General features: G+C 47.1%; 3 protein-coding genes across 9 annotated transcripts in view; 2 read left to right on the top strand and 1 right to left on the bottom strand.

The window, feature by feature from the left end:
- The window catches only part of LOC142885665 (actin-binding LIM protein 3-like), a 27984-nt gene extending 7516 nt beyond the window's left edge, over positions 1-20468 (bottom strand). For 2 of the 7 annotated variants that reach the window (XR_012926314.1, XR_012926315.1), the window contains exons 1-12: positions 20031-20468; positions 17043-17219; positions 10074-10257; positions 9677-9789; positions 8735-9035; positions 8534-8627; positions 7425-7512; positions 4093-4151; positions 3836-3919; positions 3039-3161; positions 2023-2134; positions 1709-1810 (exon numbers count right to left, since the gene is read on the bottom strand). Coding sequence is in view for 2 of the 7 variants with exons in the window: in XM_076022355.1 (XP_075878470.1) it covers positions 371-474; positions 1709-1810; positions 2023-2134; positions 3039-3161; positions 3836-3919; positions 4093-4151; positions 7425-7512; positions 8534-8627; positions 8735-9035; positions 9677-9789; positions 10074-10257; positions 17043-17219; positions 20031-20175 (1686 nt within the window). In the remaining 5 variants the exon portion in view is untranslated. Of the gene's footprint in view, positions 1-370; positions 475-1708; positions 1811-2022; positions 2135-3038; positions 3162-3835; positions 3920-4092; positions 4152-7424; positions 7513-8533; positions 8628-8734; positions 9036-9676; positions 9790-10073; positions 10258-17042; positions 17220-20030 lie in introns of all 7 variants that reach the window. The other 5 variants (XM_076022355.1, XR_012926316.1, XR_012926318.1 and 2 more) reach the window with 5 other exon arrangements.
- Positions 20469-21469: 1001 nt separating this feature from the next.
- Positions 21470-23873, top strand: znrd2 (zinc ribbon domain containing 2). Its single transcript, XM_076022354.1, has 4 exons — positions 21470-21632; positions 21947-22098; positions 22311-22395; positions 22502-23873. The coding sequence occupies exons 1-4, from the start codon at positions 21485-21487 to the stop codon at positions 22942-22944; spliced, it is 828 nt and encodes a 275-aa protein (XP_075878469.1). The 5' UTR covers positions 21470-21484; the 3' UTR covers positions 22945-23873.
- A 1956-nt stretch (positions 23874-25829) lies between these two features.
- LOC142885662 (uncharacterized) overlaps positions 25830-27500 on the top strand; it is a 25238-nt gene continuing 23567 nt past the window's right edge. The window contains exon 1 of the mRNA XM_076022349.1: positions 25830-26248. Within this exon, the coding sequence (XP_075878464.1) occupies positions 26145-26248 (104 nt within the window). The 5' untranslated portion in view covers positions 25830-26144. The remainder of the gene's footprint in view (positions 26249-27500) is intronic.

Raw genomic sequence — 27500 nt, 5'->3', positions numbered from 1 at the left:
CAAGAGAGGTGAGCAGAGAGCAGGACGGGGAGGAGAGCGGTGAACTGCGTGTGCGTTTGCACGTCGCACTAAAGCGCGGAGCCGACAGCCCAGGTGATAAAGCTTCGCGCTAAAGGGACAGGACGGTGCATTCAGACGAACCTTAACGACATGCGGAGAGGCTGATTAATACAGACTCACGGGATTAATACAGGAAAGAGCAGCAGATGGCAGATGGGAATAAAAAAAAGATGAGGTGATAAAGGAAGAGGGGGAGGAGATGAGGTTACAGAGGCTTGAGATGAAGATACGAAGCAGGAAGAGGATGGAGAATCTCCTGCAGGTTCTTCTGCCAGAAAATGTGACACAATATCACAGGATCCTAAATTACAGATGGTAAACGAGAGGCCAGATGGCTCATTTCTCCAAAACTTCCTTGACATTTATTCCACGTGTAGTTTCTTCTTCCCGTAGGCAGCCAACGGGTAAAGGTGTCTGTAGAAAATTAAGACCAATTCATTACAACAGTGAGCACCAAAGGCAGATTTTAGAGTTGAAATGTGAGCGATTCCAGCTGCCGAGCAGGGCTGCAGACAGGCAGGTACACATAAATATGCCTGAGAGCATCACAGCTAAACCAGCCAAAGTTAGGAGTTTGACTCCCAGCGGGACAGTGGAGCTAAATCTGTACTGTGAGCCTCTCCGCTTAAAAGCATCCAGCAAATACATCCTGCTGTAAAGCATGAGGGAGTCGTCGCGGGCCCTGAAGAGAAATAATAATTTAAAAAAACATCAGGATGAAGAAAACATGGAGGGAAACCAAATGCAGCCCGCAGGTGGAGGAGAGGCGACGGTTCTTTAAAAAGTGAGGGAAGGAAGACGGGGGGAAACATGTTGGGAGGAGAGAGAGAGACTTTCCCTTCTGATTGTGGGGAAAACTAATGGGATTCATTTTACGGATGAGAGGAGTGGCCTATTTTTTATTAAATACTGGAAAATACTGGAGATGCTGAGTCATTTTGTCATTCATTTCAAAGCTAAGGTTTTTCCTGACACTGGATTGTTTGTTTGCTAAGTCAGCCTCAAACATTCATGGCTGATCTGGAAGCTCTTGTCGGGTTTTATTTATTTTATTTATTCTGATTCTTTAGTTTTAGGGTTGAGGACATTAACATGAAAACTGTGCTGCTGCCTGCAGGGTGAAAGGCTTCTGTCTTAAGTTCCTTTGGTTTCTTTCTTTGTTTTTTTTTTGGGGGGGGCGATACATTAATTTATCCATCCACTTTCTATACTCGCTTTGTCCTGCACTCAGGCTTGCTGGGATCTGCTGGAGCCTCTCCCAGCTGTCATAGAAGCCGCCAGTTCATTGCCGAGCCACATAGAAAGACAAACAACCATTCACACTCTCACACATGCATCACAATTTAGAGTTCCCAATTTGGCTGACATGCATGTTTTTGGACTGTGGGAGGAAGCTGGAGATCCCGAAGAGAACCCACGCAGACACATGGAGAACATGCAAACTCCACAACCCGCAACCTTGTTGCTGTGAGGCAACAGCGTTAACCACTGCACCACCGTGGGGGTCGTGGTTTTATAACGAGATTAATGAAAAAAGAAATATGACAACCTTCAGAATAAACTTCCAGTTTGAACATGAAGTCAATGGAACGGGGTCAGAAAGCTGACCGGGGTGCGGTATCATGGTGGGTTCCAGGCGGCCTCCTACCTGGCACATGGAAATGCCTGGGGGGCGGGACCCTGGCAATGGGCGTGGCACACCTGGGCTGTGGCTGGCTGTAATAAGGCGAGCTCCGCCCACTCTCGCTGCCTGCAGTCAGAGCAGCCTATCAGAGAGCAGAGCAGCGAGCAGCCTGCGACAAAGACTCAAACGGGTGCAGTACAAGGGGTGCCAGCCAGGGGGCGCTGCAGGGATAGTCCTGGTTGCGGGGGACGGAGGTGGGTGGCTCTGGACACCACAGGTCTCACATAGTTTTACTGCGCGTGTGAGCGTGCACGTGTGTGCCTTAGTGGGCTCATTACCGGGGAGGTAGCAGTGCAGTGGGGAGGAGCCACCGCCATGATGAGCCGGGGAGCTGGTGTGGGCGGAGCCAGAGGGACGCCTCGCTCTCAAATCCACGCCGTCCAACAGATCCTGGACAGAGGCAGAGAGAGAGGGGAGGCAATGAGGAGTGTGTGTGTGTGTGTGTGTTTGTGTGTGTGTGTGTGTGTGTGTGTGTGTGTGTGTGTGTGTGTGTGAGTTGCGGGGGGGGGGGGGGGGGGAGGCGGGGCTAAGCTTGGAGCACCGTCTTCCATTAACTTAATGCTGCAAATCAGACAAGTTGGCCTCGGAATTACAATTCTAATCACCTTGAGAGCAGCTCAGTGTTCTGGAACGTGCACGCGCACACACACACACACACACACACACACACAAAGTGGATTTCAGCCAAGGACGCCAGGAAAAATGCCCAATGGGTGTGTTCTGACATTTGGAGCAGTCGGTGCCTTTTATGATGTCACAAAGGGTTGGCAATACCTCTCTAATACCACTCAGAAATTTCCAAACATGCAAAAGCTCCATTGAGGGAGGCTGCAAACAGTGGGCTAAATGACGCTTCCTTTGGATAAACATGAGGTGGGAGACAGTAAATGTTGGTTAATGACTTGATGTTGGCTTCAAGTGGATCTTCTCCACTGTTAAAAATGAACTGAAAGTCATCTTTTTACATAGAAAATCATGGAAGATTAAAAGTGACATCCATTTTCTACGGCTCACAGCTGCTCCGTGTGTGTGTGTGTGTGTGTGTGTGTGTGTGTGTGTGTGTGTGTGTGTGTGTGTGTGTGTGTCTGCGTGCGTATGTATGAGGGACTTGGTGCATGGTGAGTGAGGTGATAAGGATCCTGAAGATTAGACAGGAAGTACAAGTTATATACATTTCCTGAGGGGAATGTATATAACTTGTATATAACTTTGTTACATAAGTCACATAACACAGCCTGTGTTGTATTAGCGATTGTGCGCGTTTGTGTGTTTGTGTGTGTGTTTGCGTGAGTACCTGTCCACACTTGTATCTCAGTGAGCCATCTGAGAGCAGCGTGTGTGCGTTGTCGGCCTGATACGGGATGATGTCTGGCTGCTGGACGTTGTATAAGGCTTTGACCCTGGGCAGCGCCGCCAGCTGTGGACCGTCCAAACCATCAGTGTTAACCTTTCACTCTGTCAGCATGCACGTGTGTGTGCGCGCGCGCGTGTGTGTGTGTGTGTGTGTGTGTGTGTGAGAGAGATAGACAGATAGACACGGACATGAAAGGAATGTCAACAGGAAGTTGGACGTGCAGCGTTGACAGGATGAGCTCTCGGGGGGGCAGAATTACATGTCAGCTGCACTTTGATGAAAGGCTGTGATGGCGACAGCAGCTGAGACCGTGATGTCAACACGGCCGGTCTAACCACAGCAACACTGGCCACCGCCCACCTCATGTCATCACGAAACAAAAATGCTTAACGGTAAAAGGCTGACCGATGAAATGTTACGGACGGATCAAGTGCCAGCAGTCACTTTGCCACAGCGGTCCACAGAAAACAACAGTTATGGAAAAAAACAAGTAAAAACGAAATGAACTTTGCAATTAGCAAGTGCCATTTAAAATAAAAGAAAATAAATTATGAAAAGAAAATATGAATAAGAATAGGAATAATAAAGAATATTAAAATATTTTCTTCTTCTTCTTCTTCTTCTTCAAACTTGTTTGATTGTACGTTAAACCATTTTCAGTTATTCTCCCGCTGGATGAGGCCAAATTCATGAGTGAACTGCAAGCAGCCAGCCGGACACACTGAGAACATACTCACACAGGTGAGGCGGTGAGGAGACCCCAGCAGGGGGGAGGAGCCTGGGGAGGAGATGGACGGCGTCTCAGAGCCTCGTCTCAGCTGCTGGGAGAAAATGGAAACAGGTCTGAGGGGAGAATTGAAGGGAGCGTTTCTGACCCCAGCTTTGTTTGAGCTCCTATAACAGACGACCAGAGTCACACACAGACACACACAGACACACACAGAAACAGCGGCAGAGAGAGCAGGGGCTTGTGGGTATTTTGAGAATTGCTCACCCTCAGTTTCCTCTCCAGTCGAGCTGCTTCTTTACACATGGGGTGCCAAACCTCTGAACCTGCACACACACACACACACACACACAGACACACACACACACACACACACACACACACACACACACACACACACACACACACACACACACACAGTTGTACTTGTGTTGATGCATTTCACTGTGTGTGGGCAGCAGAAGCAGCAGCAGCAGTCTCACAGTTTTAAGGCATCTGACAAAGAGTGAATCAGCCAAGTGCATCAATCGAAAACACACACACACACACACACACACACACGCACGCACACACACACACACACAGCAGACGCAGTGAGTCCGGTGTGTGTGCTTATTGAGAGAAGCTAGAAGCGACACCACCAGCACCAAACAAAGGAAATCTTGAAATCTGACTCGTCCATCTTGCAAACCTCCAGCAGACGGTGTTTTCCAGCTCAGTGGAAACATTTCTGCAGATTCTGTGAGCAAAGAGGCCAGAGGGTCGAGATCCGACCAGCCGCTGAAAGACAGAAGAGCCTCTCTTGCTCTGCACCCCTAATTCAAACATGGGACATTGCAATAATCCTGCGCCCCACATCCTCCACAGCCCCACCCCAAAAAAGAAAATGTTAATCCATGTAATGAATCCATTAGAAGGGAGCCGTCCAAGTAGGATTTAACCTCTTTCTGCTCTCTTTGATGTTTGTACCCCCCCTCCCGTCCATTTTTATTTTCAAGCTTCTGCAGCAGCCCAGTCTGCAAAAGGGGAAGGAGTTTCCACTCTTAAGGGACTTGCTATTTAAATAATAAGATCATTTTTTTCTAAGGAGGGAGGGGGAGGAGAAGGAGGATGAGAAAGAAGCAAGATGGAATTGTGAATAAAAAGGGTCAAAGATGAAAGAAACGGAAAAGCTGTGAATGAAGTAACGGCCCGAGCAGAAACCTCCAACCAGGTCAGGGAGAGAAAATCATCTGGAACCGAGTGGTAAAGACAGTAACACACACACACACACACACACACACACACACACACACACACACACACACACACACACTGACTCTGCAGGACTCAGTTAGCAGATCATGACTCTAATATACAACCACTATCAGCATCATAAATCTCTCCAGCACACAGACACACTCACACACACGCAGAATCTCACAAACACACACACGCAGACACACACTGGATCAATGCAGTTGGACAGCAACCGTGTGCAGTGATTCAGTGCGCCGGCCGCCCCGCCCACGCTCCTCCAGCACACTGCTGCAGAAGCCGTGCACGGCCTCAGACTCCCTCTACCTCATCTTCCTCTCCTTCTTCTTCTTCTTCTTCTTCTTCTTCACTCAGACTTGGGATTTTAAAAAAATGAATTAATCCGAGGAACCAAATGTCCCTCCTTCACTTCAGCGAGGTGGGGGACGTCCACAGAGGTGGTTTGGACCTTAATAAGAAATTCAGGGGCTATAAAGTGACAGATAATTCAAAGGGCCTCAGGCGTCGGGCGTTTAGCTGAGTCATGCTTCTGTGACAACAGACGAAGGTTCCCCTCCATTCGCAAGCTCCTCCCAACTCGTGATCGTGCACTCCAATCGTGCATGTTTGTTATATATTTTTTTCTGCTGACGGTGGAAACAAATCCTCCTCCTCCTCCGCTGCCTCTCGTCTCGCTGCTCTGCACTTCCTGCCCTCAGTCTGAATTATTGATTATTGTCAGATTAAAGCTATAATCCCGCATCAAGCTGCCGTCGACGCCGTCGCAACATTGCGATTAATTTTGGGGGGAGAATTTTTTTTTAGCGTGCAAAAGGAGCAACAGCGCTGACCAGCTGAACGCCACAACCAGTCTGGATCAGTGGAGCGGAACCAGTTCTCGAGACTGAGAGGAACAAAGCCGCGCTCACCTTCTCCTGAAGGCCGACCGACCAGCGGGAGGTGCTGGAGAACAACTATCATCAGTCCATCAGTGTATCGGTCTTCATATTGTAAAGGCCGGAGTAAAACGTGCATGACTGGTCCATTAAAGAACTGTAAGGTCCATACCAGTAAGACACACACACACACACACACACACAGCACTTCTCATTCCAGGCATGTTTGGTGAGATTGATTGTGGGATTGCGTGTGTGTGTGTGTGTGGTAATTGAGTGTGTCTCGTGAGGGTGATTGCTCAGCCCTCCTACGTGTCTCAAGTCATCAAAAGGAGTGAATGTAACCTTGGGGCAGCTCACTAGAGCCGTGCACACACACACACACACACACGCACACACACACAGGGCTTCAGGTGCAATATGCAGATGGCTGGTTTTACTGGTGGCTGTGAGCAGCAGAATGTCAATGAGGTGAAACAGGACGTGTAGCGTGGCTACTGTTTGTGTGTGTCTGTGTGAGTGGGAGGGGTTTGTTTGTGAGACAAGAGTGTGTGTGTGTGTGTGTGTGTGTGTGTGTGTGTGTGTGTGTGTGTGTGTTTGGTCAAACAAAAGAAAAGAATGATGAGAACCTTTTCTATGTGTGGTTCTCCTGACCCAAAGGAACCTTTTCCCAAATCCTCTGGATTGATCCCATCATGCCATCCTGGCCAGCAGGGGGCAGGCTCTCAGACTCTGAGCTGCAGACAGGTGTTGACTGGACCCTGCGCTCCAGTTGGGGATAGTGGGTGTCAGAGTGCTGCTGCACGGCAGACGGATCCTTTCACTCAGTTCTGTGGATTTATCCCACGCATCCATGTGGTGACGAGCCCACACAAGGTATTTCGGAGCGGATGGAAGGTGACTGAGTAGCTCCCAAAGCTCCCAGATCACTCAGATTTGTCACTGTGCTGGACTTTTGTTTGTGAAAAAAAAAGGATAACGATAGTTGCTACGAGACGCTTTTATCTAAAGCGACAACAAGACAACACAATCAAGAATTTAGCCTGGGGGGAGGAAACCTCAGTCAGTGCAACAGCACGCTTCATGTGCAATTGGCTGTAGGTGCTGCTGGCATCGCGATGAGAAAGTCTTCCTGGTTTCGCAGCCGGTGGCCGCAGTACAGCAAAGCAGTGTCGAGAGAAATTAGAAAAAAATGCAGAGCGCCTGCCGAGCAACTACAGAGAGTCTGTAGGTCTGCAGAGCCGTAGGGTCTTAGACCTTCTGATTCCTTTGACACTATCTGTTGGAGGTTTGCACGATGGATCTGCCAGGATTTAGCACTTCCCTCCTTCTCCTTCACACACACACACACACACACACACACACACACACACACACACACACACACACACACACACACACACACTAGGACCTGAAGGCTCCCTGCTTGATGCAAGTGTTTGTTTGTGTTTCCCTCTCTGTGCTCACCTGTGAGGTACATTTCCTCTCCTTCCAGGAACATCATGTGACAGCGGGCGCACCTGGCGCAGCTGGGATGGTAGCGCTTCCCACCAGCCTGCAGAGGGAGAGGAGGGGGAAGGAGAGAAAGGGGGACAGAGAGGAGCAGAAGAGGGGAGAGGGGAGAGGAAAACGGGAGGAAAGGAAATGCAAGGGAAGGAAAGAGGCACAAAGCAGAAAAGAAGGGATGAGAAATGAAGAGAAAAGGATTATTATTATCAAAGAGGGACAGAATGAAGGACAGACAGGCGGGGATGAACATATAGATGAGGGAGAGGGAGGCCGAGTAGGAGCAATGTTGGGGCTGACTGAAGAAGATAAACGCCTGCGTGTCTTTTCCCAGTCTGCTTCATCACCAGTCAGCACTTCCGTCACTGAACCAGCGACGGCAGCAGCGGCAGTGGCAGAATTTGTTCCGCATCTGCACCCACTCTGACCAAAGTAGGACCAATATGGTGATGGAAGCAATGTAGTTGCTAGCTAGCTGTATGCGCTACCTAGCTAGCTAGCGGTTAGAGCAAAAAAAAAAGTCCACCAATCTGAAATGTCTTCTGTGCTACTTCTGCATTATGTGGCCCTGTAGATCATGTAGTTCATGTAGATCATGTAGATGCAGTAGTGTCACTTCCCATCATGCCTCGGGAACTCATGTAATGCATCTGAATGCATCGGACAATCAGAACGAGCTGAGAAACTGAATGTGACCTAGTGTGACCTAACATGACCTAATGTGACGTCACGCTGGGATTAAAGTCTTTTCTGAGGATTCTCTGGCCATCAGATTTTTTTTTTTTTAGAACGATTAAGACTTAAAAATACAATAAAAAAAGATTTATTATGAACAGTGTTTCAGGTTGGAGGAGTCCTGTTTTTACAGCTGTTTATTTTTGTATTGTGGTCTATGGGAAAAATGCTTTTGGGACAGGTGGGATTTTTTTTGGCTGAAGCACCTTGAGTGGCCACTGAAAAAATTGCAGCGCCACTGCATCGGCAGGTATCCAGTTCTTATAATATGTCCATGTCACAAAGTCACACTTTCTCCTGTAAGGCCCTGTGACGTCCACCCTGTGCGTTCTCACCTCCAGGACTCGGCCGCTGATGAACGTGCTGCAGGTGTCGCACCTGATGCCGAAGCGAGCATGGTAGTCCGCCTCACAGTACGGAATCCCGTCCCTGTCCGGGAGGAAAAAAAGACACACAAACACACAAACTCAGTGGCGTCTCACTCTGGATCTTGTTGCTGCTGCTCAACACAGAAGGCAGATCTCGAGCCGCCCTACTTGCTGATGTACTCTCCGGTCAGAGCGCAGCCGCACTGACGGCACTTGAAGCAGGTGACGTGCCACTGCCTCTCCAGCGCCAGCAGGGACTGACCCTGCTTGATCTCCTGGCCGCAGCCGGCGCAGTCTGCAACACAACAGAACACAGGAGAGGAGAGAGAAGAGTGAAAGCAGCTCTGCTGTTTCCTCCGAGCGGTTGAGCAGATGGAGCTTCCAGATCTGGGCTGCAGGATGACCTGAGGCGGCGATGGCAGTGGCGGCGGCGGCGGCGGCGGCTCACTGTCTGCACGTGTGCAGGTGGCTGGAGGGAACGAGGCCGCAGCAAACAGCGTGAGGACACCAGAAGGCTGGTTATTGGTGAGGGAAATTATTTTCCTTCTTGTCAAGCCCAATTTGATTCAACATAAATTCAGACGTTGTCCTATTGGCTTCAGCTCCCTGCATAATTCCACTGTTGGTTAAGTCCCAATTTTTAAAAATTATTTTCAATTATTTAATCTTACTTTTGGCTTCTTTATTATTCATATCTTTATTTAACCAGGAAGATCCTATTGAGATCAATAACCTCTTTTTCAAGTCACAGTTAAAAATGACATAGATAAAATAACTAAGCAACAACAAAATATTTAAAGTATTGATTTTACATTTTACATGCACATTTTGAAAAATAAGTACAATGAAGTATTCTCAGTTTGGATTTGAATGTACTGGCCTTGGATTTGAAAGGACCTTGTTAGTTTCCAGTCATTTGCAACATATTCCACTATGCTCAAGATGCAGAGTAGACAAAAGCCTTTTTCCTCAGTTCAGTACAGGCACCGTGGAATTTAGGTTCAAAAAAACACACACACGCAAAAAAGGTCAAACATATTCAAAAAGGCAAAAATAAACCCAAATGCTCTTGTTTTACTTTGAGGCTGAGCACGTGGTTCTGTTTCTTACAGCTCGGCCCGTGGACCTTCACGGGCTTGTTGGTGCTCAGGGTGTGTGAGCACTGCTGACACACACACTTCTTCCCGCAGAAGGTCACCCTGTCTCCAATGGGGAACGGCCTCCTGAGAACGCACATGGACACGAACACGCACACACACACACACACACACACACACACACACACACACACACACACACAAACTGTAAATCATGTCAAATACCCAGAAGAAGCCAAACCAGACGAAGGACACAACACATTCAACAAATTCACCAAAAATGTGGAATATTTTGCTACACACAACAACATTTCTTCTCTGCGCTACTTACTATCTAACACATCAGTTATGCAGCTACACACAATGGTGCATTCTTTCATCTACAGCACTGATTTCACATTTTCCCTGACCTGCACATGCTGCAGACGAAGCAGTGCGGGTGGTAGGTCCTGCCCAGGGCCGACACCACCTCCCCGCTGATGTACTGGCCACAGCTGTCACACTGGGTGCCATACAGCCGCTGGTAGTCCTCGGTGCAGATGTACTCGCCGGAGTGGCAGAAGAAACCAGAGTGCACCAGATCACAGCTGCACACTGACATGAGGGACACAGACACACAAGAGAGACGCAGTCTGAGCAGGTGGTTTGTCGGCAGAACCGCGCAGGAGGAAAATGCGTTGCTGTGTGTGTGTGTGTGTGTGTGTGTGTGTGTGTGTGTGTGTGTGTGTGTGTGTGTGTGTGTGTGCGCGCGGATGTATTACAATTACTGGACCATAGACCGCAACACACAAAAAAAAACAGCTGTTAAACAGTTGACATGACACCTGAAACCTGAAACACGGTGCATAATAAATATTTCAATTGTTTATTTTTATGTCATGAACTTTTAATCTTTTTTAAAAAAAATACCTAAAGGCCAGAAATCCCCCAGAAAAGAGTTTTATTTAGTGTATGTTTTGGCTCATCATGATTGACTGATGTGTCCTGATGCAACATGTTTGCTACAGAGGCATGATGGGAAGTGACACTACTGTGCAGGCTCTATGGGCCGCACAACACGAAAGTAACCCAGAAGCCAAAAACTATTTTCGGCATATGTGCTGGGTGAGCAACTCCATTGAAATCCTGTGTGAGTGTGTGTGTGTGTGTGTATGTGTGTGTGTGTGTGTGTGTGCGTGCACGCGCGCCTGTGGAGCTTGGCTAGTTCAGTCCAGTTGAGTTTCGCTCATCCATCTCGCCAACCTCCGATGTATTTAACATTCTGCAAACAGTCTCATTGTTGTGTTAATTCCATGACCGATCAGCTTCCAGTGAGTTTTGCGACAAAACCCTCAAACAACCTGGGCAAGACACGGTCAGCCACAAACAGCTAAGAAGTAGATTAGATCCAAGGTCAGAGGTCAGAGACACAACTAGAGGGACCCAAATACTACCTGGTAAAAAAAAAAAAAAAAAAAAAAATCTGACAAAATGCAGGTAACACAATATTTAATCTGTGAAAATGCAATAATGATTCAAAGTGCTGCTACACAAATGAGTTGCCCTCCCTCCTGACTTCAGTGTGTGTGTGTGTGTGTGTGTGTGTGTGTGTGTGTGGTTAAAGGGCCATTGTTGAGAGATTGCAATCTGCTGCCCTCTCTCTAAAGGGTTAATACTATAATCTGGTTTGGGTTATAGGATTAGCGGCGTAATCGTCTAATCTGATGTTTCTGTTACAGTACGCTGCTACTGCTACTGCTACTGCTGCTGCTGCCGCTGCCGCTGCCGCAGGGCGGCGGCGGCGGTAGTCTGTGTAACTAACAGGGTTCTGATTCTATAACTTCTGCGTGTGCTGTTGTGTGTGGTGTCAGTCCTGTCAGGGTGTGGACGTTCATGTGAACCAGCTGATTGGATAAAACCAGACCCCATCAGCTGATGGATCAGCTGATTCCCTCTCTGTGCCTTGGAGAGGGCAGATTTCACACCGGGGGGGCGCTGTTAAGCGGCTCTGACCCGCTCACCTTTTCACTCCACATCCCCTCCTTCATGCCGTTGGCCACGCCCCTTACTATTACTGCTGCTGAGCGTCTCTGCTCAGCCTCGGCAGTGACACCAACCATATGGTTTTGGAAACTTACGGGCCAACAGTCTCCGACAGGCAGCCAAGTGTCCTCACCATCAGTGTTCTCACCATCAGTGTCCTCACACTGTTGTTAAGAGAAAAGACCCCATCACTTCCTGCTGCTTGGCTGTGCCGCTGACAACTGTCAGCAAAGTTTGAAAAACCAATGGAAAACAAAGCAGAAGTTACTGCTGCTCCATGCGTTAATACCATGGATCTATTATGGATTCCAGCTTGTCAATATGGCCACACTGGGATTTTCACCAGCAGCCACTTGTCGTACTGCAGCCAAAAATCCCACAAGGCCAAAAAACATTTTTCTCCACAGACTGCAACATGAAAATTAAACAGTTGGCATGACGCATCCAATCTGAAATATGGTTCATAATAAATCCATATATTGTATGGTCATAGACTTTAAAAAATTCTAAAGGCCAGAAAGACATGATTCCCGGCGTGACGTCACCTTACATTACATGCTGTATCTCGGCTCGTTCTGATTGGCTGATGCATCCCAAGTTACAGCAGCATAATGGGAGGTGACACACCTACTCATGCTCTATGGTTGCAAAATTAGGAAATACCCAAGAAGTCATTTCAAAATGGAAGACTTTTTTGCCATACGTGCCAGCCAGCTAGCTAGCTAGCTAGCAACTCCATTGAAATGAATAGGCCACCAGATTAGATCCCGGGGAATTGGTTAAAACACCGCTGCAGTATGTTGTATTGTTACAGTATATAAGAAAAACATTATTCCTTGTTGTACTTTTGTGTGAAAAATCCAATCAACACTGCTGGAGAGAAACAAGTTTTCTTGATGCTGTCTTCTACGAGAGACGGCATCAAGAAAACTAGAAGCTGCTACTCAAGTTAATGAGACATTTGTCCTGACTGTAAAAGTGAGAGTTGAGAGACATAAATATCTGGTAAAAAAACAGGCCAAACTGCTGAGGCCGAGGCTGAGGTTGTGTTAAACTGGCTGTGAACTACACGACCAGTGTAACACACCCTAATGGAACCATTCTGACAACTTGCAGCCAATAAAGAAGTCTTTTAGGTGAACTCAGAAGGGCACCGCTGCAACGGTAGATACTTGCAAACTTAAACTCAGTGTGCACATGCACGCATGCAAACCGTGTTGCTGTGATGTATGGCTTGTATTTGGCAAATGCAAAGTGCCGTGGTTGAGTGATTACAGCCGTCCTGGCTGTGCAGAGGGGTGAGAAGAGTGAGGAGGGTGGAGAGGGTGGAGAGGGTGTAGAGCTAATCCAAAACGATGGCACCAGTTTGAAACAGATGTTGGGTCCAGCAGCATACACAGACGCAGCCGCTCGGGGGGGCTGGGCCATACTGGGAGTTTTGCTATTGATTCGATACCAAGCAAATACAGGGCTAGTATCGCCGATACCGAATACTTTTTAATTGAACTGTCCTGATCAAATCATTTTTAGATTGTTGCCTTGAGCTTACAGTAAAACACAGGACAAAGCAAAGCACCAATAAACATGTTTTTTTAAACGACTACCGATCCAAACAATTTAATGTTGTAAAAATAATGAAATCATTCCCCTTTTACTACACACGATTATTTAAGGAAAAAAGTCACTGGAGCAAAAATAGCAAAACAAACAAACAAACAAGAATGTCAACACTGCAACAAAAACTACCTTCCATCAGATGCAGGAATTTGCAACAAATGAAGTCAGGTTGTAGGTCCTTCACGACCAAAGAGAGAGAGAGAGAGAGAGAGAGAGAGAGAGAGAGAGAGAGAGAGAGGGCTACTCTGTTTACTCTGTTTACTCTTTGAGAGAAGTTGTTAGGAAGTCGGAGTAATTTGTCTAAAAAAAAATGTTTATCCCATCACGCAAGTATTGATCCAATACCAATACTCACTTTGCTATCAATACTATCGATATCGATATTCATCGATATGCCAGGACCAAGCAGCTGCGGTAGAATCAACATGTGGAGTCGGCGGATGGAGGAGGCCGCCTAAACTCAGTGTGTGGTTTCTAATTAAGCTAATGGCTGCAGACCCAGTGGAGTGAATGGATCAGATCTGATCCAAACTAATGTGTTAAGTGGCTTAGAGGGGATGGGGGGGGTCAGAGAGAGAGAAAAAGAGAGAGAAAGACAGAGAGAGAGAGAGAAAGAGAGAAGGTCTCCTTAGCTGATTTATGTGTCTCCCTCTGGAGCCAGTCTGAAGATGTAAAAGGCAGCTATGTGAAGTTACTTCAGCTGAGCGTTCGGATGCTCTGCTGATGCACAACAGACTGCTGGAATCGTCTGATTCTAATGAAGAAAGGAATCCTGTAGAGGCTTTACATCACAGCTACAGAGCAGGAGCACGTGGCCGATCAGAACTTGTTCTCTGTGGAAATGTTCTGCACACATGAACAATCAACCTCACATTTCATTCTTTCCCATTTCGATACATATCTGTTGCTCTTTCGTTTGAGTGACTGCTCTGACAGTTGTGTAAAGAATGGGTGGAGAGATGTTCCTTTTTTAAAACAAAATAAAAAAAATACATGTTTTAAAACTAGTTTGTGTGGCTTTTTTCCCATATGGAATCCAATCCAATTCCAGTGACATTCAGATATATGTTAAACCAACACAGACGGGAACAAAGCAGCTTATAAGATAAGCCATAGATAAGTCACAGGCAATTAGTAAACTAGCTAGTTTCCCTTTTCTGTGGCACGCAGCAGTAGTGTGGTAGTAGCGTGGTGTGTTCAAGTTTTCTTTGCAGTGCACATCACATTTTAAGAAGCAGTCAAATGATTTCTGAATTCAAAGGTACCGTATTGTTTTTCATACTGCACTCACATTGTGAGATAAAAAAAAAAAAAAAAAAAAACTTTGCACATCTGAAAACAGCTTATTTAGTCCTCTGTTTGCAGTCTCCTACCAAAAAAAAAAACTTACAGTCAAACCTGTTTCATGGCGTCTCTGCTCAGAAACCTTTTTTGTGGGAATTGCTGTTGCACCAGTCTGAAATGCCAGCGTGACCTTTAACCAGCCTGCCTGGGAGAAATAAGCTGTTCCCACTCGGGAAGCAGCAAGACGCCTTCATCTGTGCCATGAAAACACATGTGCGACATACAAGCTGACATACATAACCACAAGTTATAAGAAAATTGAACTGGAAAAAATACTGTGTTCTACAAGCCTCATCTGAAACCACAGCGTTGCTGTGTGTCTTTTCAATCACTTCTTCCTGACTCACACAGGAGCCGCACACTTGAGGATAATGGCCGGCTCCTCAGTTCCGTTCCTTAAGAATTCACACATGCATGGGCAGCTGATTGGGAAGCTGTCAGGACGTGAGTGGGAGAGCAGGGGCAGGAAATGAGCTGTTGAGGTTCGGCCTCTCGGAGGAGCCGTAGGGTATTTTTGGATTTCAGATGGCACAGGACAAGATTCGTGTAAGAACATGCAGGTGCAAGAAACAAGAGATAATAATGATCCTCATCCTCAGAGGAAGAACATGGGTCGGGCATATCAGTCTAGATATCCAGTGTGTCAATACCAAGTATCTGTATCGGATCGATACTTAAGTGAGAGGATCGATACTTATGTTGTGTTTTGTTTTGTTGCGTTGTTGACAATCGTGACAATCAGGCCGTATTTTGCCCCAACGACTGTGTTTCGTGAAAGGGGAATTATTTTATTATTTTCAGTTAAATTGTTTTGTATTGTCGTTTCTTCATTTTTATTTTACAATCCTTGTCCTGTGTTTTACCATGATTATAATCAACCAGCTTTATTGATCATGATATTTCAGGTAAAAAGTATTGGTACTGGTATCAGTATCAGTATCGGCAATACCAGCCATGTATTTACTTGATATCAGATCGATACCAAAATCCAAAGTATCGCCCAGCCCACTAGCCACAACACTGACATCCATGGCTCTTTGAGTGGACATGTTGGGCAAAGCTGTGGTCCATCTTACCGACTCGGGTCGGTATCTGATCCCAGAGGCCCATTTGCTTCATTTGATTAGGGTAAATGCAGCCGGGCCGTGCCAACTCCAGAGTGGCCGGGCTCGCTGCCTGCTGAAGGTGGTTGGAGGCAAAGCAGCAGGAGCAGCTCAACCGTCTGCAGGGCCTGAAGCAGAGCGCCGTCAAACACTCTCTGCTCATTTAACAGCAGTTTGTAGCCTAAAGAGAGGCTGCGTTCTGCACACACACACACACACACACACACACACACACACACACACACACACACACACACACACACACACACACACAACACAGCTGGCAGGAAGACAAGAGATAATAATGATTTCTTTGTTTACCACCAGCAGCATAAGCTGAGGGTCGAGCTGCTGAAAGGAGGAGATCTAAATGAAGACGGATGCGAGAAAGAAGTGGCTGTGGAGGCCCGACTGTCTACTCCCTCTCATTTAGCTTCCAGATAAAGACAAAATAACGCCCCAAACCACTCAAAAAACACACCATCGCTGGACCTTGTCCTTCAAGCCAGTTCTTGAGGGAAGAAGCAGCCGATTTATGACTGTTTATCAGTGCGAGTCGGAGCGGCACCAGACAGTGCAGATACTGTGGGTGAGCAGAATACTTTGAATCTGGGGAAGATGACAAGAGACCCTGCAGCCACATCATCATCCAAACACATGAGTCAGCATCTTCCCCAGGAGAATAAACAGGGGGCGCTGGAGGTTTGTTAGTTCCTCCTCATCTTCCTCGCGTCACAATCAGGATGTGCTGATTAAATACTGACGTTTGAAAAGACTTGGCTGAATTCTTCTGGCTGGATTGACTCAATTTGCCAACAAAACAGACAAAAAACCTATTTGAAAAAACAAACAGTCTCTGCTGACAATCATGATCCTTAGCTGATGCTGTCCCGCTCCATTAGCTTCATCAGCCCGGTCATTATGGCTTCCTTCTGCAAATAATAAATACCCTAATATCATCAGGAGAACTTGTCTGTCCATAAATCCAACGTGTGTGCGGTGGGAGGCAACCGCAACTTGTTTGACAGCAGGAAGAGAAGGAGAAGAACACAAGTCCTCCTCCTCTGCAGTTGCTCTGCAGCAGCTGAGCGTGTTGGAGAAGGAACGTCTGTGTGATAATGTAGAATGGCACCGCGTTGTCATGGGGACACCATCAAAAAATGATTCAAGAATTCACATATCAAGACATTGGTCCAAGGTCACGGAGCACGGATCACTGGCTTGTGTGTGTGTGTGTGTGTGTGTGTGTGTGTGTGTGTGTGTGTGTGTGTGGCAGGACTCTCTGTCGTCTACCTTGGCAGGTGAAGCAGTGGACGTGGAAGTGTGTGTTCTTGACTCGCACCACCTCGCCCCGGCAGACCTGGCCGCAGCGCTGGCACAGGATGGGCGAGCCGCCGCGACTGGAGAGAGGGGAGCCGCCACCGCCGCCGCCGCTGTTGTTGTTGTTGCTGCTGCTTCCGCCGTAAAGAACTGCAGAAGGGAGAGAGAGGAGAGATGGGAGCTGTCAGTTCACTCCTCACCAAACAAATGCCTTCTATTAAGGGACTTCTCACGCCAAGGTGGCTTCAATATGTCCATTTGCAGAGAAAGTAAAAGCAAACTTGAGAGTCAAGATGTTGAGAGAAAAAGGTTCTTATTATTTGAATGTCCACTGATTACAAAAAGATTCAAAAAAGGACTCAAAAATTGAAAACCATTTGCCTGCTGGCGTCGCCACTTCCAAAATTCACTGCATTCAACAAAATACAACCTGGCCTTTGTCTACCATCAAGTTTGCACAGTTGTGTTAGAACCGTTTATGTGTGAGACCAAAAACTGCCAGCAAGGATCATAAATGTGATGGCTTGACTTCAAGGGAAACAAAAAATAAATAAATAATAATAATAATAATAATAATAATGATAATAATAAAAAAATACACCTCCTTCAAGCTCCTACAAGATCAGTGGCAGGGAAGTGACGTGTACCGACAATCCAAGACAAACCCAAGCTCTAAATCTTTCTTCAATGATACATTCAGAGCGACATGATGTAGTTTTTCTATCTTCAAAGTCATTTTTTGCGCTTCATTGATTCGTAATAGAGACAGAAAGAAAAGAACAGAGGCAAAAACTCACTGAGAGAAAGATTAGAAGACAGACAGACAGACAGGCTGGCAGGCAGACAGGCAGACAGACAGACAGGCATGCAGACAGACAGGCAGGCAGGCAGGCAGGCAGACAGACAGACAGACAGACAGACAGGCATGCAGACAGACAGACAGACAGGCAGGCAGGCAGGCAGGCAGACAGACAGGCAGGCAGGCAGGCGGAAGATGTTTAGATGTCAGCGAGGGCAGAACGCTTGATGTAGACGTCCCACTCAGTCACCATTTTCAAATCACTGACAGCACAGAGACGCTCATCATGGTTAGAAAACATCGGAATTTAGCAGAATAAGGGACCATCAGGGGCAGAACTGTTCAGCTGTGTTTTGTTTCTTACACACACACAGAAGGAAAAAGGGCAGAGTGGAGATTTAACTTCTCTCATCCTTGCTTATAACACTGCTCAAATCCCCTCCAGCAAAACAAGTCTGTTGTTCTTTAAGCTCTCACACACAACACACACACACACACATGCATGGTGGCACACTAAACACTGTGATGATTAGATACATCTGAGTGACTGGCAGCAAATTTGATCAGTGATGATACTGATTGATGTCTTCTAACATTAAACTGCACAACTGCTGAACCTCATGCAAATGAATTACATTATAGTTGATGCAGCTGCAGCATACAGCATTACACAATCACCACACACATACACACAAACACAAAGTCAGGTCAATCTGATGACAGCAGAATAACAAGAAAAAAAATCCTTGAATCTATGACTGCTGTTGTTGTGGGGGAAACAGTAAAACTGGGACAGAAATGTTGAAGAACAATTTAGATTGTGTGTGTGTGTGTGTGTGTGTGTGTGTGTGTGTGTGTGTGTGTGTGTGTGTGTGTGTGTGTGTAAGCAAAAGAAGCTGGCATTGCTTTTGTAGCCAGATGGCAGCACATGGACTGAAACCACAGACAGCAAAAGATCTGAGCCACCTGTGTGTGTGTGTGTGTGTGTGTGTGTGTGTGTGTGTGTGTGTGTGTGTGTGTGTGTGTGTGTGTGTGTGAGATATAATTATAAAGATATTTCAACTAATAGGAGTTTCAATTATAGATTTGTTTCTAAATGCACCACTAAGAAACATCACCAATTTGAAAATACAACACCAGGCTGCTGAAATATAATCTGATTTATCTTTCGACAGGCCAGTTAATTAATATCTGGCATGTATGTCTCCTTTTCTCCCTCTTGGTCCATGGAGAATATCAAAAAACAATATGTCTTCCTGTGGCTGTGGACGTTGATAAACCTGAGGAGTCGCCTCATTGACTGGCAAAGGTCAAGCAGAAACTGGGGCGATAATCCTCCTTTCTGGTTGTTTGTTGTGCCGTGCCTCACTTCAAGCAAGAAATAAGCCTCTTACTGTACCTGGGAGGAAAAAGCAGCCCTTTAAGGAGCCCTGAAGAATCAGGCTGCCTCCCACAAGTGGGATGATTAAAAACAGGGAGCGGAGAGGAGCCAGCTGCTCTGTCACACAACCCCTGACATCATTTTGAGGGGGAAAACACATTTTGGGATTTCACTCGTTCCATGTTAATAAAAGCTGAACAACACAATTGTGCAACAGTTCTATGTTTAGACATGTTGGTTTTTTTTGTTTTTTTTTTTAATATGCGCTCAGTCACAGGAAAATGGAGAGACGCCATTGTGAGAGAAAACAAGCTTTGCCAGTTGATCACTGGTATGAACTATAAGCACCATTGGCCATCAGGTGTGTGAGGAATGAGATCAAACCAGTCGGTTGATGCAACTGTAGAGGTTTGTGCGGCTGAAGGTCTTCCCTCAATAACTGACTTACAAAAAAAAGTATTACATGAGTGAATCAATACACCAAGGAAAATAAAATGGACAATGGCAGTAATCAATATCCATTATTGGCCTCTGTTTTTTTTGTTTTTTTTTCTTCTTCTTCATGCAGCTGACTGGTGTCATGATTAAATTGGCCGTCAATAAGAGAGTAGCTGATCAATGACTTCGGGGAGGGTCTTCTTCAAGTTAAAGCCTCCCAGGACACTGTGGTATCGACTCTCTCTCTCTCTCTCTCTCTCTCTCTCTCTCTCTCTCTCTCTCTCTCTGCACTTTTCAATACACACGAGGAGATGAATGAGCGGAGGAATGAATGAGTGCTCACCGTTAGTCGGTCCGCTCATGATGGTGGTCCGGCAGCCGGGGTGACGATGCTGCTCCTGGGCGGCCGGGATCAGGGAGCAGCCCCCCCCGGTCAACTTTCCTTGCCGTCCCGCTACTTCAGATTCCTTCCGTCCGCCTCTTTTCATAAAAGAGAGAGAGAGAGAGAGAGAGAGAGAGAGAGAGAGGCGGAGGAGGGGGGGGGGGTTCCCTGCTCTCCTCCAGGAAGGCAGGCGGGCGGATTACTCCCTGCGGACCCCTCCGCCCTCCGCGGAAGCAGGAATTAAAACGAAACTGACTGTTTCCATCCTCCACCTCCTCCCTCTCCACCTCATCATCCTCCACCTCCTCCTGCCTTCAGCTATGCCGCCAGCGGTGCACTGGTTCGGCGCAGCGGCGTCCATCCCAGCCCGGGCAGCTCCATGTGGCCGTGCACCGTGGTGCTGAGGTCGGAATGCAGAAGCACGCACGCAGACCCCCCCCCACCCCCCCCGCCCCTAGGAGGGCCGCTTGACTCAGAGTTGTCAAAGCATCGCACCCACCGGACGACTCCTATCAGGGCGCGATGGCGCCGCTCAGTGTTCAAATTCAGAACTGGAACCCATCCATCCCTCCATTTTCAATACCTGCCTATTTCTGAGCTCAGGGTCAAGGGGGTCTGCTGGAGCCAATCCCCGTTGTCATAGGGCACAGGCAGGGTGACACCCTGGACAAGTCGCCAGTTCATCACAGGGCCACAAAGAGACAAACAAAGACAAGCAACCATTCACAGTCACATAGATAGATAGATAGATAGATAGATAGATAGATAGATAGAATCTCCAAGACAAATTTACATTTACACACCTACGGACAATTTAGAGTTTCCAGTTCACCGTACATGCACATTTTTAGACTGTGGGAGGAAGCTGGAGAACCCGGCGAGATCCCACGCAAACACTGGAAGAACATGTAAACTCCACACAGAAAGGTCCCAGGCTTGGAATCAAACCGAAGTGAAAGTCAATAAAACCAATCTCATTAGTTCTTATGTATGTTCATATTTAAAAGTTTGAGATAACTATTTGTTGGTTGGATTGACGGGACCTTCTGTCTTTTGGGTCTGCGTAAAGATCAGTCGCGCTCCTGTGTGTATGTAATGGCCAGAGTGGAAATCGCTGAAGGAATAATAGATAATTGCCATTGCAATGAGTTTCAAAAACCTTTACAGTGGCAAGTTTTTTGTTGTTGTTGTTGTTGTTGTTGTTGTTGTTGTTGTTGTTGTTGTTGTTGTTAGTAGTAGTAGTAGTAGTATCAGCAATGCTACCATTACACTTTCATAAGTCTGCCATTCGTAGCACTGCTATCTAGCTAGCTGACATCATCCATCAACACATCGCCTCGCTACCCTAGAAGACTTTTGTGTCAAAAAATATTATTCAATTACTGACGGCACATACAAATTATTGATTTGGCTACATGAAGAAGTTGAAGTGTCACAATAAAATGCCCAGTAGGGGGCGATACCGCCCCAGTCGTGCACCGTATGAAGAAGAAGTAGCGAGTGACGTCTGTGACGCAATCACGCACAACGTGCGGCACCGAGACAACATGGCTATGAATGGAGGTATGTCATTTTTTGAGTTGGTACGCACGATGACTTCCAGCACTTAAAGTGTTTATTTGGTGAACTATGACGTATTTATCACGTGCTGGTTACGATCGTTAAGTGAAGTTCTGAATCGACTGAGCCGCGACGATGATGTCGAGGCAGGAGATGACATCCCGGCAGCTAGCTCACGTTAGCCTCCTAGCCAAACTCTGCCGCCGAGCTAACTATGTTGAAAGCAACTAAAAAGTGACGTGCGCGAGTGAACGGGCACCAGATATAGCCGTTGCCTTGACAGTCAGAAATGAGCAGCTGTTTGTCACTGACTCTAGATGACGAGGACCTGGAGTGGGAGCCGCCGACCCCCGCGGAGATGAAGGTGATCCAGGCGCGTCGGGAGCGACAGGACAAGATCAGCAAGCTGATGGGAGACTACCTGCTCAAGGGCTACAAGATGCTGGACGAGTGTTGTGACGTGTGCGGGGTGAGTCGTGACGTGCCAAAATAGTTCAGTTCAGTTTAGTTTTTTTCTTGATACCTCCAATTTTCTAGAGCAATGTTACATTGTCTTTTGTTGTTTCTTTCCTCTGGTATTGCATTCTTATGCTAATCTGTTCTCATCATTAATCATTAATAGCAATTACGGCAGAGGTGCGTGTGTGTGTGTGTTGAAAGTCGTTTGTTTTGTGTGTCCAGACGATTCTGCTTCAGAACAGACAGAAGAAAAACTATTGTGTGTCATGTCAGGAGCTGGACTCGGATATTGACAAGGACAACCCTGGTACAACACATTCACACCATATCCTTGTTAACTGCTTCTTGTTTTGACTTATTAGCAAATATTTAATTAAACTATACTTTTCCTCTACACACACACACACACGCAGCTTTGAACGCCCAGGCTGCCTTGTCCCAGGTGAGAGAGCGCCAGCTCGCCGCCCAGCCCCAAACGGCGCTCCAGGATGCCGAACAGGTCGCCGGTCCCAGCACCAGCACCAGCAGCAGTCAGGCCAGCGTGTCCGTCCCCCGGCCGGAGCACTGCGAGGGGGCCGCCGCCGGAGGGAGGAATGTCTTGCCTCCACCTGCCGTCCCTCCCCCTCTCACCCCGGCCTCCACCCCGGTCCTGCCGCCCCCCCGGCCCTCCGTCAGTCCGCAGAGTCCCGCCGTGCAGCACGTGCTGCTGGAGGCGGAGGACGCCGTTCTCAGCAAACTCCGCTGGGCTACGACCCAGCTGCAGAGTGCCGCCTCGCTGGAGGCCAGCATCCAGCTCTGCAGCCTCATCACCAGCTGTGCCAGCTCGCTGCGCAGCCTCAGGGACCTCAGCCAGTAGCCGTCACACGGAACAGCTCGGACCCGTGGAGGAAAAAAGTCGGAGCGGCTGTTTCCTCTCGCCTCTCTCCTGGACTACTGACTCTGGTTTGCTGCTTCGAGGCTTCTTCTGTTCTCCTCGCCGAGAGCTGAGTTCATATTGGATCAGGATGTGCACCTGAATTAGTATTTAAATGGCAAACGTTGCTCTGCACTTAACACACCTGTTTGTGTGACAGTTACATGCTAGATGGTTGCATTGTCCTAAGTACAAATGTTTGTAATTCATACTAATATAACTTTATATTAATAAAATGCATGCTATTAGTGTTATTTTCCAACCATCCCTCCCACTAAACATTGAACCAAACTATATTCTTCAGTAGATCACCTTTGATTGTCTGAACTATCAGTTTACCCCTGGGAAAAAAACATTTTTTTTTTTCCAATTTGCTTAGTTTTGTGTTCATGAATTGTTCTCTTCTGCTCATCTTGAATATTGATTTATCATATGCCACCAATTTTTGACCACTTCAGACATTTAGATTGGTTCTTTAAGCCATCACTTGTCAGACCTGACTCTTGCTGGAAACATTTTATACACCTTTCAGTCTCATGCTAAAGAAAAAAAAAGCCAACCACGTGGTGACTGCAGAGTCACTGTGTGCTGAAAGGTTTTGTTGTCGACAGGATGTGATGATCCCGTTTCGATTCAGCGACTGACGGTCACAATTTCACAGCGTGATCCCTCGTTTGTTGGAAAGGTGTCAAACCTGAAAATTTCATCCGTAGACGCGTTGAGAATGTGTTTCATGTACCTGAATGAAGCTGTCCGATGTTGTGCCTTTCCACGAGAGGGCATCAAACGCAAAAAAAACAAAACAATGGCAGGTATGTTTGCAAAGCTGCTGTCAGAACAGCCATTTCAGTTCAATAAACATGTAAACAGCATTTAAATCCAAAATGTGTTCCATTGACCACACTTCTGTCTTCCGAGGTGGCCTTCGAGAGCCAGTAGGTTGGCTTTTATTTTTATTTAATTGTTCAAAAAAGGCAGCAAAAACAACTGTGGGTTAGAACAAGGCTAGAATGCTCTCCTCTGGAGATCTAGCAGAGGTTTTTGGGATGCTCCACTGGACTCCAGGATGAAAATTAAGAATCTGAAACGACCTTTAACGAGATAAACTGAAGAACTCCGTCCGGGGGCTTCATATGGAAATCGAAAGTAAAATCGAAAGGCATTATGCAGAGTGCAACCAGCAGGGGTCAGGCTTTCTCCATGAGAGCTGCTTCACCCCAGCAGGGCCTCCTCGTCTTCCGGATGGGCTCTGAGTTTGAAAGGGTAGAAAAGCAGAAATTAAACGGGCGTAACGTGTCGGCCTGTGGTCTATTAATAACCTGCATATGTCGTTGTGTTGTTGTTGTTGTTGGTAGACTCTGACTGTTGGCTCCCTTAATCAACGCGCCAAGCAGAATGTGAACGTCTGCCCCGCCGTCCTTCCTCTGCACCTATTTGCTCTCTCATGTCTCCCTTCAGTCGTCCTCGTCCATCTGCTGCACTGCTGTCACACCTCCAGCTTCAGGCGGACTATTGTTTCAGTCCACATGCACATTTAATAAACATTCATAAATGCAAATCATGGAGATAAAATGTCTAAATTGAATTACCGTCAGCGGGGGGGGAGTTTGAGACCAGCTGAGGATCAATGAGACACAGATGGTGTGGGGTTTTTTCCCCCGTTCTGTCAGACGACAAAGGAAGGGAAGCCAATCAGCTTCAGAGGCCGAGAGCCGCGACTCGGTTGCACCCTGGATTCACTGCTAATATTAGCGAGAGTCTGAGTCATGAGAGAGTCCTTCCTCCCCGCTGTCGCCCTGCACTCCTGCACGGCAGCTGCCTCCATCCATCCCTCCGCTCCCTTGCCCGGCTCCTAAAAATACCCCGCTGCTGTCACCCAGGAAAATCCCAGTGCCTTGACCCAGAACACACACACACACTGACCAGGCCTGCTTGGCCCTCTCTGTCGAAGCTATTTCCGCAATTAAAACTCACTTTTCTGGCTGGATGACAAACACTCAAGTCAGAGGAAGAAAAATGGTTTTGAGTTTTGAGAGCAAAACTGTTCTTCGTCCTCCCAGCCACAAGACTTTCAAACTCGAACTCCATGTTACCAACATCAGGAAGTTTTTTTTTTTTTTTTTTTTTTTTAATTATTATGGTTATTATTCTTTTCACAACACCATCTGTTTATTTTCCAAATGTTTTTCTTGTTATGTAAGACTTAACGGCGGCTGCTTTTCATGACGCAGCATTACATAATGACAGATGAGAATCATAAATCGAGAACGGCGGAAAAAAAAAAAAATCACATGCAATAACTGTTAAATTGTCTGTAATTGCTGGTCATGAATAGATTAACTAATTAAAATAAACAAGTGAATATTTCATGAAAACCTTAACTTATAACTATTTTAATAGTTCATACTCAGAATTACCGAAACAAAAAAAAGGAAAATAATACTACTACTGATAATAATAATAATAATAATAATAATAATAATAATAATAATAATAATAATAATATAGAAAATTCGACCAACCATCGGATCCATCGAATTGTTATAAATGTATGACGTCACATTAACATATATTTTTAACCCTTAACTTCAACTTTCTCATGGCTTTAAAACTACTGGACACGTGCAGCGACGGACCTGTTGGTGGCGCTGCGCGAATCAACTTAATCATCAGAAACTTCGCAAGACCAAAGTCTGCGCCTCTCACCTCGCCGCGCACGCACACACGAGGCCACAGACGGCTGCGCACTCAACCGCGTCACCCTTTGCACATCCTGTCTCACTCTCCGCTACGGGAGGAGTTGGGGGGGGGGGGGGGGAGTGGGAGGGAGTGAGAGAGCGGAGAGCCCAGACGAGACGCAGACGAGGAGCTCCTGCTCGGTCGGAGCTTCACCTCCTCGATGTGCTCCTCCTCCTCGTGACCGCAGCTGCTTCTCACCGAACAGCTGACAGGGACTGTAGTCACTCCGTCAACTTCCTCCTCCTCCTCATCTTCATCATCATCATCAGCAGCAGCAGCAGCAGCGGCAGCGGACGGGGAGTTGTGTGAAGGAAGTCCAAAGTGGACCAAGTTGGATTATTGTCGTCACCGCTCGTTTGTCCTTCTCGGCACTTATTGTTGTTGTTTTTTAACGTCTTGACGTCATGACGTCAGTGTGGAAGAGGCTGCAGCGGGTCGGAAAGAAAGCCTCCAAGTTCCAGTTCGTCGCCTCCTACCAGGAGCTCTTTCTGGAGTGCACCAAGAAATGGTGAGTGCGCACACGCGCACAGTAAACTCGCACTCTCACGAGAGCTGAAGCTTTATTTTCTCGCCGTGCGAGTGTTTCCGCTCTGCTCTGATTGTGCGTCACCGACACCTCCGTGCGCTCGGCTCGGCTCGGCTCGGCTGGGCTGTTCCGGGACGGCTGCGGGTTCGATTCCCAGCCCCGCCCATATTTAAAAGTATGTCACAAGAAAGTGTGAGCGGACGCACCGTGTGTGACAAAAGTGTGTCATAGCCGTCACTGCGCTCATAAACATGCGAGTTCAGCTGAGCCGCGACTTGTGTTGCTGCTGAGGAGGACGGACACGTTCAGAGGGGTTGGTGTTGGACGTAAATGACGGAGAAACTTTGCCTGACGTGCTGTCTTTGTGTGCGCTTAAATGCGAGCATCTGTCTCGGAGGCAGACAGGGTGGAATGATTGACTTCATTATAAACAGTGACAGTGTGTGTGTGCTGCTTGACAATCACTGAAAACACAAACACACTGTTTTTGAGAAGGTGTTTAAGGTCCTTAAATCTGATTTTTTTTTTTTTTTTAGTGCTACGGGTGGCTTAGCTTTGCCAACAAGGTGTGTGTTCGTGCGTGTGCGTTTGTGTAGGTGTGTAAGACGGCATGAATTACTGAGTAATCGGTGGCATCACCGTCTCTCCACGGACTCATGTTTAATCACTGCAGAACATGTTGGAACTGAAAGGTTTGTGGCTCGACGCAGTGAGCAAACACTCCCCTGAGGTTCCCTCCATGACTCGGGCTTTGATTTAACCGTTTGTCGGCGCACGTCCCCCCCACCTCCCCCTCTGCCTCGTTTTGTGCAATTTCCTGCCATGCAGAATCTTCAGGGTGGCGTCCAGGTGATGCAACACTGCCACTGTCATGGTCCACAGGGACAGAAAGACAGCAGACGGATCATTTTTGACCTTTGACCCCTTCCCACACGTTGGTCTGCTCAACGTTGGACTTTCGTATCTGTCCAGATTACAGCTGGTCTCAACGAGGCGATAAGAGGCTCCAGTCAGCAGCGTTTGATTGGCGGGATTAGGAAAGAGCCTCAAGACCCGCCCACTCGCTGGTGAAATGTACATTGCCAATGCAGTGCAGAAATGAAAGAAAGAATGAAGATGTGGTAGAAAGTGAGAAACGGATTGAAGGTTTCACTTCTGGGCCTTTTTTCCCCTAAGAAGCTGTGAATGAAATAATTTGTCTGGGTAGATAAAAAAAAAAAATCCACAGAGACAT

The sequence above is a fragment of the Nelusetta ayraudi genome, unplaced genomic scaffold (genome assembly GCF_046127955.1).
Source record: "Nelusetta ayraudi isolate G7.1 ecotype Tasmania unplaced genomic scaffold, CSIRO-AGI_Nayr_v1 ptg000011l, whole genome shotgun sequence".
Classification (NCBI taxonomy): domain Eukaryota; kingdom Metazoa; phylum Chordata; class Actinopteri; order Tetraodontiformes; family Monacanthidae; genus Nelusetta; species Nelusetta ayraudi.
This window is presented reverse-complemented; position numbering and strand designations above follow the sequence as displayed.

What these genes read in the sequence shown, in the direction of transcription:
- znrd2 (XM_076022354.1), top strand. Translation starts at nt 21,485, where the DNA reads ATGAAGAAGTTGAAGTGTCACAATAAAATGCCCAGTAGGGGGCGATAC. An exon ending in CAACATGGCTATGAATGGAG is followed by an intron (nt 21,633 to 21,946) that starts GTATGTCATTTT and finishes CACTGACTCTAG; the next exon opens with ATGACGAGGACCTGGAGTGG. An exon ending in TATTGACAAGGACAACCCTG is followed by an intron (nt 22,396 to 22,501) that starts GTACAACACATT and finishes ACACACACGCAG; the next exon opens with CTTTGAACGCCCAGGCTGCC.